General features: G+C 41.6%; 1 protein-coding gene across 1 annotated transcript in view; it reads left to right on the forward strand.

Annotated features, from left to right (window-relative positions):
- KMT2C (lysine methyltransferase 2C) overlaps nucleotides 1-13,343 on the forward strand; it is a gene marked incomplete in the record, with an annotated part of 4,117,755 nt that overhangs the window by 402,918 nt on the left and 3,701,494 nt on the right. The window contains 1 exon segment of the mRNA XM_044066891.1: nucleotides 11,898-12,050. Coding sequence (XP_043922826.1) covers nucleotides 11,898-12,050 — 153 coding nt within the window.

Below are 13,343 nucleotides of genomic sequence, written 5' to 3' on the forward strand. Positions count from 1 at the left end.
GTTTTGAAAAAAATGGAGGATAAGGCTAAATCTATGCAAACTGTTAAAGATTTTTTACAGGTGCAGCCTCCGAAGTTTAGTAGAAATTGGCCTGCTAAGGGTTGGACTTTTCCTGCTTATGATTCCCAGTCTAGGGGTAGGTCTAGACGTGGTAGGGGCAGAGCTCAGGGTTCTTTTAGGCCTAGGACAGGGAGTTCCCCTGCTCAGACTTCTGGGGAGGGCAGGGGTCAGTCCTTTCGTAAGCAGAACCAATGACCTGCCTTTTCAGCTGCCAGTTCATTCTCGCCTGGCAGCACCGTTGGGAGGAAGGCTGTCTCTTTTCAAAGAAAATTGGGATTTAATTACCCAAGACAGATGGGTTCTGGATATTATTCACCACGGTTACAGGTTTTATTTCCATACCTTGCCTCCTTTCAAAGGCATGCCAGACATTCCTCCTCTACAAAGACAAGAGGCTCACAAGCAAATTTCTCTGTTACTCCAAATAGGGGCCATTCAGCGGTTCCTGTGCCAGAAAGGGGCCTAGGATTTTACTCGCCTGTTCTTAGTACCAAAAAAGGGGAACACGTGGAGACCAATTTTGGATTTATCTATCCTCAACACTTATCTGGACATTCCCAAGTTCAAGATGTTGACGTTACAACAGCTTTTACCTCTGCTGGGCAAAGATCACTGGATGGTAACTTTAGATCTCAAGGAGGCTTACCTTCATGTGCCTATAAGACTAAGTTGCAGAAAGTATCTGCGGTTTCGAGCTGGAAATGCTCATTATCAGTTCTCTGCATTGCCCTTTGGCTTATCTACTGCCAGAGTATTCACAAAGGTTCTGGCTCCAGTGATAGCTTACTTCAGGCTAAAAGGAATTCAAATCTATCCTTACTTGGACGATTGCCTGATTCTGGCTCAAGAAAAGGAAGACCTTCTACAGCATTTGGAATATGTCATAGCAGTGCTAAGATGCCTAGGGTATTCTGTGAACGAAATAAAGTCCAGTCTAGTACCCTCTCAAGACATGTGCTTTCTGGGTGTGAGACTGAATACAGCAGCCCAGATGGCCTTTTTAACCCCGGACAAACAAAAGAATCTTTCCAATTACTTCCATCAACTATCTCTTCAGTCCGGGCTGACTGCAAGGACAGTCCTTCAAGCCTTAGGGTTCATGGCATCTTGTATTCTGGTGCTTCCCAATGCCAAACTGCATATGAGGAAGCTACAATGGTATCTCAAAATGTATGGACACAGCACTGCCAGGATTTGGACACTGTCATTCAAATAATACCTTGCATTCAAAAGGAATTTTTGTGGTGGGCTCAGGAATGTCACCTAAACAAGGGACTCTCTGTGACCCGGCCAGAGGCGAGTCAGATTCTAACGACAGATGCCTCAGACATTGCTTGGGAGCTCATCTAAATGGAAAGTGGATACAAGACAAGTGGCCTGCCAGACTACAGCATCTACATATCAACATGAAGGAGATGTTAGCAGTCCAATTTGCATTAATGGCTTTCAAGGAGTTACTTCTTCCAGGGCAGGTGTTGATTCTAACAGACAACACAACTGTCATGTGGTACATCAACAAACAAGGGGAACACATTCTTACCCATTGTGCAGGCAAGCAATGATTTTATGGGAGACTGCGCTCAGCTTGCAACTAACTCTTCAGGCAAGGTTTCTGCCGGGAGCACAGAACTCCTTAGCAGATGTGTTAAGCAGACAAATCATGGATCCCCACGAGTGGAAACTGGATCTTCATGTATTTCAAAAGTTGACAGTGTCCTGGGGAACTCCAGACATAGATCTGTTCGCTTCTCCACTAAACCATCAGCTGCCAAAGTTTTGCACAAAGAGGTTTCATCACGCAGCTTGGAAAGTGGATGCTCTTTCTTTCAGTTGGAAAAATCTTCATGTGTATGCGTTTCCACCTCTGCCTCTTCTTCCAAAGGTGCTTCTAAAGGTCAGACAAGACAAGCCAAGGATGATTTTAATAGCTCCAGATTGGCCTCGGCAGCACTGGTACCCATTACTGAGGAGTCTGGTAAAGAAGCCTCCATGGCCTTTACCCTTGATTCCACACCTGTTGTCTCAGAGAGACGGTCACCTGCTCAATGTCAAGCTTCACTCTCTTCATCTAACAGCCTGGCATATTCTGTTTTGAAAGACAGCAGGTCTCAACTTCCTCAACAAGTTTTAAATGTGATTATGGAAGCCAGGAGACCTAGTACAAGGAAAGTGTACGCAGAAAAATGGAAGAGATTTTTATTTTGGAGTGCAGCAAACAATTTGGAGATTTCTGAGCCAAATCTGAGTGTGGCTCTTCTATATCTTACTGAGTTATTGGACAAAGGTTTGTCTTTCTCTTCCATTAAGATTCATGCTGCAGCAATTTCAGCTCACTATGATTGTGACCCACCATTGTTTTCACATCCTTTGTTCAAGCAATTTCTTAGAGGGGCAAAGAATATAAGACCCCCACGTAGAGCTCCTACTCCTGCTTGGGACCTCAATTTTGTGTTGGAGAAACTTACTCTACAACCTTTTGAGCCTGCGGCTACTGCTGACTTGAAATACTTGTCATGGAAGACTGCTTTTTTGTTGGCCATTACTTCTGCAAGAAGGGTTTCTGAGTTGCAGGCCCTTATGGCAGTGGAGCCTTTTTTGATTTTTCATAAGGACAGGGTATCTTTACGTACTAATCCTTCCTTTATGCCTAAGGTGGTTTCTAGTGTGGCTTTAAACCAAACTATTCATTTGCCTACTTTTTATGCAGATCCCCAAAATAAAGGGGAAAAGATTTTGCACACTTTAGATGTACACAGGCAATTGCGTTATTATTTGAGCAGGACTAAAGATTTTAGGCAGTCTCAGCAGTTGTTTATTTCTTTTGCTTTGAGTTCTCAGGGCAAGCCTGTGTCTAAACAAACTATTTCTAGATGGATTGGGTGTTGCATTACATTTTGTTATTCCCATCATGGCAAGGAAATTCCAGCTGGAATTAGGCCTCATTCCACTAGGGCTACTGCCACTTCAACAGCATTTCTAAGGGGGGTGGCAACTAAGGATATTTTGGAGGCAGCTACTTGGAGTTCAGTGCATACTTTCTCTAAGCATTATCACCTTCCTCTCTACTCTAAGTCTAGGGCTGGTTTTGCCACAGCTATTTTGCAAGGCATGTTGTCAGTTCCTGCTTCCTTATGATTTGCCAGCCTCCCTTACCTCTGCTTTGGGATTCTACCCAATAGTTAGGACTGCAGCAATGTGGAATGAAGAACATAGTACAGTTTTGTACCTACCATAAATGTAGATGTTCGAGGATCCACATTGCTGCAGTCCAATTTACCCTCCCTCCTTCCCCTCTGTGTTTAGGGGTGGTTGTGTAGGTGAGGTTATGATCTGCTAATTTTGTATATTTTGTATATATATATTTTGGTGCAGGTATGTTGGCAGTGTTTGGCTTTGGGCCTTATCTTTTCAGGGTCTTCTGACATCTGGGGCAAGAAAAGACTGAGGATATGACGTCGGTCATGCGCATTAGTACCCTGACGTACTGACGTCAGTCTAATGCGCCCTGACCGACGTCAGCCATATACTTTGGTATTCGGGCCGACTGGACAGCGGACTACCCCAATAGTTAGGACTGCAGCAATGTGGATCCTCGAACATCTACATTTATGGTAGGTACAAAACTGTACTTTTCTGATACCAGCGCACATCCCTGGGAAGTCCAACGTTACAGCAGACAGGCTGAGCAGAGCAATTCTCATGCCTCACGAGTGGTCTCTCAATCAGACTGTGGCAGACAGAATCTTCCGCAAATGAGGTCAGCCTTGCAGCGACCTTTTTGCGACCCCCTTCAACAGCAAGTGCGACAATTTTTTCTCTCTCCTACCTCTTCCCGGACACCTCCCCAGAGACGCTCTAGTTCACGATTGGCCCCAGGGACTTCCATTCCCTCCATTCTCCCTGATTCCCAAACTAATTCAGAAAGCTACCACACTGTGATGCAAGAATATCCTCATTGCCCCTTACTGGCCTCGACAAATTTGGTTCCCCTTCCTGCATAATCATCTTCTAGAGCAGCCCTGGACCCAGTTCCAGATCTCCTGATCCATCAGTCGGGCGGGCTGCACCAATCTCTTCAATCCCTCCAGCTCACTGCTTGGTTTGTCCACTTCCGACTTTAGCCAGGCTTCTCAACATCTCCCATTCGGTGCGTGAAATCATTTTATCCTCGCATAAGTCAACCACTAGAAAGACTTATGCTAGTAAGTGGAAACGTTTTTCCTTATGGGCAGAGAACAGGAATATAGATCCCTTTACAGCCCCTGTGCACCATATTTTAGATTTTCTAGCAGAACTTTTTCGAACTGGATCCTCTTCTGCCACGATTAGAGTTCAGCTAGCTGCAATTTCAAACTTTCATACGGGCCTATCTGATTCGAGCATCATGTCCCATAATCTTTGTAAAGCCTTTCTGAAGGGGACCACTCTACTCAGGCCCCCAGTAAGAGATCCCCCGCCTCCGTGGGATCTGAATTTGATTTTAGCTTCCCTGATACTGCCCCCCTTTGAACCGGCAGCTTCTTGTTCCTTGAAGTTTCTTTCTTGGAAAACCCTTCTTTTGGTTGCAGTTACGTCGGCCTGAAGAGTTTCTGAACTTCAGGCTCTTTGTGTTCGTCCTCCTTATCTAGTTTTTCACAATGATAGAGTTTCTCTTTGGACTAATCTTTCCTTTCTCCCAAAGGTTACTTCTGATTGTAATTTGAATCAGTCCATTGAACTGCCCGTGTTCTTTCCAAATTATTCCAAGAAGGCAGAATACAAATTACATCAATTGGACGTCCATAGACAATTACGCTTTTACTTGCATAGGACCAAGCAATTCAGAAAATCAGACCAGTTGTTCCTGTCTTGCGCTGAAGGAAAACAAGGCATACCGGTGTCAAGTCACCTTATCTGGGTGGTTGTCTTCTACTATTACCTTTATATATCAGTTGAGAAATAAAGACCTTCCTACTAAACCCAAAGGACACTCCACCAGAGCTTTAGCTACTTATGTAGCTTTTCAGGCTAGATTGCCAATGGAAACACTTTGTGCGGCAGCTACCTGGGCTAATCCACATACCTTCATTTCACATTATAAGCTGGATGTGGCTTCCAGAAGCAGAGCTAATTTTGGTTCCACTGTTCTGAAGAGTCTGTTTCGATGAGCCACCCAGGATTGAGGTGCTAGGGACGCTGTCCCAACCAGCAAGAATGAAGGCGAGATAGACAACTTAACATTAAGAAGTTATGTACCTACCATAACGTTCCATGTTAGTTGTCTTCTTCTCGCCTTCTTTCTTGCGTCCCACCCTCCATCCCCTTAACCTAGTAGACCGAGAAGAGTTCCTTAGGCTTCTTTGTCACTGGCTGAGTCTTCTCTGGCTGTTACTTCTGACTGTCAGTCTCTCCAGTAGTTTCCTGTATCCTGCTACAGTTACTGTATTATTATTATTATGTCTGTAGTTAGGTTACCAAACAAGATCTGGGTATCTAGCGCCAGGCATCATGGGATATAGGAGGGGGCCTCGAGCCAGTAAGTAGCTCTCGAGCTTTTGAATATGGCCGAGTCGGAGCCGAGGATCGGCTCCGAACCCAACCAGCAAGAAAGAAGGCGAGAAGAAGACAACTAACATGGAACGTTATGGTAGGTACATAACTTCTTAATATTGCCAACATCCTAGCAGATAGGTTCAGTACTAACTTTACCCCCCTCTCACTCCCTAGAGGGCCCATCTCTATACCGGAAGAATGCAAAGTTCCTATAATCACGGCTGCACAGGTAAAAAACACACTCTCCAAAGCCAAGAACACAGCATCCATTGGACCTGACAATATCCCAGGCTGCGTTCTACATGAACTACAGAATGAACTGGCACCCTATCTAAGTACCATGTTCAATCATAGCCTCACCTCAGGCTTTGTACCCACTGAATGGCGCACCGCGACGGTTATCCCACTCCACAAAGGGGGAGCCACGACGGACCCCGGGAACTACCGCCCCATTAGCCTGACGAGCCTGGTCTGCAAGGCCATGGAACATATCATCGTGGAATTCATAAACAAAGACATTGGTAATCTCCAAACTCTGGACCCTACCCAGTTTGGATTTGTAAAAGGCAGATCATGTCTCCTAAATCTGATTGACTTCTTTGAAGCAGTCACCAAAGCCATAGATGAGGGTAATCTTATCTAGATCTCGCCAAGGCTTTCGACACCATCCCCCACTCTGGAATTATAGATAAGCTCACTAAACTAGGTATAAATCCCAATGTCACAAGATGGGTTGCCAACTGGTTCACGGACAGAACCCACACTGAAAGTAGCGGATTCCAAATCCGACGTCAGACCAGTGACAAGTGGAGTACCACAGGGTTCAGTCCTGGGTCCTCTCCTGTTTGGTATCTACTTCTCTGAAGTGCAGGCCAACACCGAAGGTCTTTGGCTAACAAAGTTTGCAGATGACTGCAAACTAGGAGCCATAATCGAAACTCCTAACGATGTGGACACACTGCAAAAGGGCCTCACTGAGACAGATACCTGGTGTCAAAGCCATGGCCTGAAGCTCAATGCCAAAAAGTGTATTGTCATCCCCTTTGGTAAAAACTCTGTACCCATGAACTACCACATAGCTGGTAGTCTACTTAATGCCGAAAATGTGATGAGACCTTGGGACACAGGTGGACACTAATCTCTCCTTTGATAATCACATCGCCACAGTGGTCAGGAAATCCTTCTACGTGGCTCATCTCATCACAAAAGGATTCTCATCCAGAAAAAGAGGTCATTGTTCCCCTCTACTCATCACTCATTAGACCCATTATAGAGTACAACGCCCCTTTTGGTATGTACCTCACAAGACATCAACAACTGGAAAGACCACAGAAATACCTCACAAAGAGGATTACTGGCCTCAAACAGATGCCCTATGCAGACCGTCTCAAAAAACTACAGCTTTACTCCATCGCATATCGCCTACTCAGGGGCGATCTCTGCCTAACATACAAAGCTATGTCAAACCCAGAGCTGTTGGACATGCTCCACTTAAAGAAATCCCAATCCCTCCGAGCTACACGCTCTAGGGACCTAAACCTTGTCACCACAATAAACAGAACATGCTGGAGGGATAGATTCCTGTCTCAGAGACTTCCCATACTCTGGAACAGACTGCCTATATATGTCAAACAGAGCTCCTCATTAGCACTCTTCAAGAAAAATCTTGATGATTGGATGGGAAATTCACCCCGGGGATCACTTCTGTGGCTCTGCTCGACAGGGGCACAGAAGAATAATTTTCTTGGGTGGCGAAAGCCAGGGTACATTTTTTGGCTAGGCTTGTATGGGCGCTAGGGTCGATAGCCTAGCACCTACCTATGAATCCAAGCCATCTCTGCATTATACATCAATCCCTCAAACCCTTCCAAACCACTAAAAAATTTTAAAGTGTGTTAACCACCAAAAAGCTATTGTGTTTAAAGAAATAACATTTAAAGATTCAGGAAGCACTGTTTGTATGTGTTGTTTAATGTAAAGCAGACTGCCATTTTTAAAGGAGATGTAGCATATAAAGTTGCATTAAAAGAATGTCAGTTGTGTGATCCTAGTTTAACTTTAAAAGTGTGAATGTCACTCTAATTATTTGGTATCATTTCAATAGCAACTTGTTAGATGTGCAAAAAGTTATATTTGTATTCTTTGTTTGTAACATAGCATGTCTTTCCTGGGTGTGCTATTGCATGTCAAGTATACTATCAGTAGCCCACTACTGGACCATTTTAAGAACCCAGAAATGTAACTTAACATGCCTCTTTAGTGCCATTTGTTGCATATTGTATTACGTTTTAATAGTGCATTACTCAACTATTCTAAGATATCAGAAAGTGTGCTACCTAACATAAGTTTTATCATAATATTGATTAACTTTTAATAAAATGAATAGTTTATCCTTTAAGCTTTAAATGAAAATAAGGGCATTCATTTCATATATCGCTAAAATAACATTTTAGAAAGGGAACTAGTAACCATTCGAAGTAGGGAAGGAAAGAAAGAAATGATTTACCTTGTAAAAAAGTAATATTCAACACCTGTTCATAAGTTTTCATGCACTTCTTTAAATTAATAAGAATTCATAACAATGAAGTACATGGATTTTCATTAGTCCTTCAGTTTTTACAATTTTTGTCTTTTATTAACCAACCATCTTGTTGCATTTCTCTTCAAAAAAGTAGATAGATTCCAGTCCATTCCTTTTTTTCCCCCCTAGGATTTTATTTTTCTATATAAAGTCCATTACATTTTCCAGGGTGTTTAAATCTTCTTTCCTTCAGGAAGGTGAATCCTTATTTTTGCTGGAAACAAGATTTGTGCTTTAATATTTTTTTTCTTTAAGCTTTCAACAAGTGGCACACATGTTTTTCTCATTGACATCACTAATGTTGAATAGTCCTTATCAAATGTTGTAGTGTTTTCTTTAATTTTAACTGGATAATTAGTTCATACAGCTTTTAAGACTAAATCCTTATCTTGACTTGAGAACAATGTTAATCATTGACCGTGGTAGTGATCTGTGTACTTTTCAATCCCAAAGGAAAAACACTTCAGGCAGATTCAAGCCTGGTGTTAAGGAATTGAGTTGTACTGTCTATCTCTTCTTTTTCAGGAATCTCATAAATCCTGATGTTGTTCCTTCTAGATCTGTTCTCCAAGTCTTCTGTGTTTTCCCGAACAACGTTCCTTTGTTTCATAAGAAATTCAGTGTTCTCATTTTCATGTAACCTTCCATCAAAATTGGACAGTGGCTCTTTTATACTCGAGATTTGTGATGATTGTTTAAGGGATTCACTCAGCACTTCAGCTTGTTTTTTACATTCCTTTTTAAAATTGTCCATGTTATTTTCTAATTTATCTCTACAGATAATTAATTCACTGATGTTAGTATAGCCTGTATGTCTTTTTTCATAGTACTGTCCTGTACACTGGGCTTAGAGTGGCTCATTCTGAGACAATTGGTTCTTTGTAGTTGCCTTAATAGGAAAAAGCAATTAAGAGTTTCAAATTTGTTTTTTGTAGTAAATCTTTTATCAGATGTTCAGTTATAAATCCATCGAGTTTTGAAATGTTCTATTTCAGTTTTTAGTAAAAATCCTGTCAGAGATGCAGTGCTGTTAACTGCTCGCTGTCTTGGCCATGTCTCCCCCAGTGTATTTCTTTGAAGCAATATAAAACTGGCCCACTACAACAGTTTCCTCATTGTTTAGCTTCATTATTCCTTGGTATATTCTGTCATTCCTAATTTGCACTTAGATGAGTTAAGAGTCAACACAGCTTGATGCAGGGAATCTAAAACAGCTTGGATTTTACGAAAATGGCTTTTGCAGTTCTCAGAAAGTATTACATGATCCAAGTAGGCAGCTGCATATTTGGTATTGGGTTAAGCATTTTGTCCAACAGACAATGGATTGTTGCCGGTGCTCCTTAAAGACCAGAAGGCTTGACTTAGTAATGTAAGAATCCATCTAGTGTGAAAAGTGACTTTTTTTTCTCTGAGCTTCTGGTGAAATTTGCCACTAGCCTTTGATCATGTCCAAAGAGCCACAAACCTATACTTGCCCATTTTTTCAGTTAGTTTATCCACTCTGAGATTGGGATTCAAATTAAATAATCATTTCAAAACCTTAAAAGGCCCATCAGCTTGGAGGACAGTACAAGTAGGGACTGTTCATTAATTTTTTAGTTCCTCTGACACCACGGTTGAGTATTTTTTGTACGAGTTGCTTCACTGCTTTGCATTGATGTTTTGGTATTCAGTAAAGCTTTAAATTTAGTATTTTACCCTGTAATTTACTTTATTTTATTTCTACACTTTCAATAGTTTGTCCTTGCTTTGCAAAGAACCTGTTTCCAGCAATGAGTGCTAACGCAAGTACTTCACCTCCAGATTTGAATTTTCTGGGAAGTATAATTTTTAGCATATCTTGCACTGGTTAGTGGCTGAATATCTTTCCTGAAAAACTGAAGAGATGTAGTGGAGTTCATTAAAGCATTATTAGAGTTTATCACAGCCTTAGTTTGTTTCTCTATTTTAAACAAAGTACAGCAGCCTGCCTTTTAAATCTTAAAAACTTAGCAACAGAAAGACGTCACACCCTTATTACTGCTACAGCAGCCCCCTTTTTTCTAGACCAAATCACTGTATGGACACAAGGTTAGTACACTTCTCAGTATAAGGGGGACGAATATTCTGAGACAGTTTCAGTTAATTTTTTTATTTGTATTTGTTGACAAAAGGTAGAGCACTAAGGCATGTAACATTTGTCAAACTCCACCCAGGAGCACTGTCTAAGTGACTTGCTCATAGTCACACCATAGGCAAATTAAGGCTAAGGGATTCAAACCCTGGACCAAAGCACAATTTAACAGCTCATAGCCTACCCCTCCCCATTCTGCTTCATGTTTTGTGGTCATCCCAGAGTGCCATCCATCACAAAGTCTTCCAGCTCCTCCTTCCTCCCCCAGATACAGAGTTTGGGCTAACATGGACCTTAAGGGTAACCTTGGAGGGTCATGCTGGTGACTTCTTCTGTGGGGGCTGGCTGTATTTTACATACTTTTTCCCCTTCCCACCGTTTGTCTACTAAATCCAAGGGCTATTTTGCTCTATGGGCCATGCCTCCCCTCAGAGAGTGCCTCAGGTAAACTCTCGGCTCTTGGATGGACATGCCCATCCCTCCCTCCCAGTGCTTCAGATGCCCAGGCTACTAATCAGACCAGAGTTCCCTTTATACCACATCAAAAAACAGTCCATTTACAGCAGTCCTACCAGAGATCAGTTCATAGTTGCAGTATTCTTCATACAAGGTTTTTCAAAGCAAAACTATACTTGGTCATCTGTTTATTTAACAACCTTTCCAGTAGGCGTAAGCCTTACTAGATTCTCAGCGGTTTCTTTCCTTGTTCAAACTTCGGAGACACTGTCTAAATGTCCGATTTCAGGGACACCTCCCAGACTGGCTACTTCTTTCAGACCTAACTCCCTGGAGACTTCTGTAAGTCATCTTGTCTTAATCCAGAGGTCAGAAGTCTAATGTCTTCCATAGGTATTGGCCATTATAGTACCTCAAGTTACTTCTCATTGGTTGCTGTGGAGGCTTGTCTCATTTTATTTAGCCTGCCTGCCCTATTTCTGTTTCATGATGCACCCTCTGTTAAAGACAACCGTAGCGCACACAACCACAAATGTCAGTGGCAAGAAAGTTGTGAAGTTTTGACACCCTAACCACTGTGCTTATACTGTTCTCTTGGAGCTCTATACTGGTTACTGTGTGTGGAAGGGTACCTTAAATCTTTAGCTGCTGGAAAGCCATCCAGCCCTTGGCAGTACGTCTTCAATGGATCTAAGCACTTTCATTGAAAAAGCGCTTTCGTTAAAGTATGTTAAAAAAAAAAAAAAAAAAATCTACTTGAATGCAGGGGGCAAACCCACCGCACCCCCCTACTTTAATATTCTCACTCCGAGGTCGCACTACAGTGGGGAAAAGGGAATTTTCCCTTACCGCATCATAGTACGACTGGAACAACAAGCATACTTACACGAAAGTGCTGCTTCAGTGAACAGCACTTTCGCGCAAGTATGTTCGCCAAATTGGGATTCTGTGAAAGATGCAGTCGAGCATCTGTACGGATCCCATCTTCAATATAGCTTAGACTACTGCAACAGTGATGTGTTCAGACATGTACTGTTATGGTAAGTTTATTTATACAAGTGTAGTTTCTGATTTGTTTTGTCATAGCAGAGTAGTAGAAAGTATTACTTTGTGTTTTCACATGTGTTGTTTTTTTTTTTTTTCTGTTCATTACAGGAGGCATTTGTGTGCTTTATGCTATTGTGGGGATCGGAGTTCTTTGGGACAGGGCGAATTAAAACAATTTGATTTGGTACCAGATGAAACAAGCAAAGAAATCTTTGCCCATGAAAACATTTTGGCATCCTGCAAGCAAAAAAGCCACACAAAGTAAGTAATGATTTTTTGGGAGATTTTATGCAATACTAAATTGTAGGCTGCATCATGTATAGCTGATTCTGTTTTGGATGTAGTAATTGAGATTATATGCACTCGTATATCTGAGTAGTATGTGCAATTCCATTAGGTTTTCTCTCTTTCATGCTCTAGAATTTGGAAGCTGTAAAAGTTGATGTATTGCCTTACAGTTAGTGTTGAGTAAATTGGATGCTATTTCACTTTGGAGCTGAGCTGTTTGAAGAGTCTTTTTCCTTCTGCATGACTGAAATGTTGCATTTTTTCTTCATGCTGGAATTAAATTATTTAAAATTAATTTATTTAAAAGGTGGCTTTGCAAGCCTATCTCTTTTAACTTTTGATGATCAGCTTTTTGTAATTGTTGCATATTGTGTCAAATGTTGCAGATTCTTCATTTAAGTCACTGCAGTAGTAATCCTTACTACTGGGACTTCAAATGCTGAAAGCCCACTGTCTGGCCCAATTCCCAAAGCTCAGTATACTTTGCTATCCAGGAGTGGCAGATGACTACCATTCTGGGATGTCATTGTAGTTGCTGTATAAAACCAATGTCTTCTTTCACCATCTCAACTCATTTTTGCTGTAATTTGCTGTCTGTGTACCAGTTTTATTATGCCCACAGCCCAGTGTTATTCTGCTGTCTCTAGTGCTCAGTATATGTAACCATGCCATTGGGAAATTCTTACTGCTTTCCTTTGCTGTTCATAGCCCTATATGGCATAATTAGTGAGATGTTCAGCTTTGTGCTGAGTATATCAGACTGCAGCAAAGGTAAATATCCTTGCACCTGACAGATTTCACACAGAAATTTCCATACCTATTGTGTATTTTTACAGTGTAACATAAATTGCTCAGTTCCTTCCTTCCTTCTCTTGAATATCTCCTCCTGAACATTATTCTGCATGTGTTGTTCCCTCAAATTTCATGTATTTCTACTTAACTCCTTCACTTTTCTAAAGGTCCCTCTTCCAGTTCTTTTCTCTACAGTATGCAGTAGTTCAAGCATAATGGTATATATTTTGATATTAATTTTTTAGAAATTGCCTTTTTAGCAGCCAACATAATTAAACATAATAAGGCAATTCAGATCCTGTGTCCCATCTCAAAAGAATAATTTCCTCAGTTAGTCATTTCCTCCCACAATATTTTTGACAGAGTACTACATAGGGAGTCTTTAAATCTGTCAGCTCATTCCAATCCCCCCCAAAAAAGTTTTCCCATATGTTCTTCTATTCCCACGTTGCAGTATTCAACATATGGGTTTAC

The sequence above is a fragment of the Protopterus annectens genome, chromosome 3.part1, assembly GCF_019279795.1.
Source record: "Protopterus annectens isolate FY-2018-M chromosome 3.part1, PAN1.0, whole genome shotgun sequence".
NCBI classification, from domain to species: Eukaryota; Metazoa; Chordata; order Ceratodontiformes; family Protopteridae; genus Protopterus; species Protopterus annectens.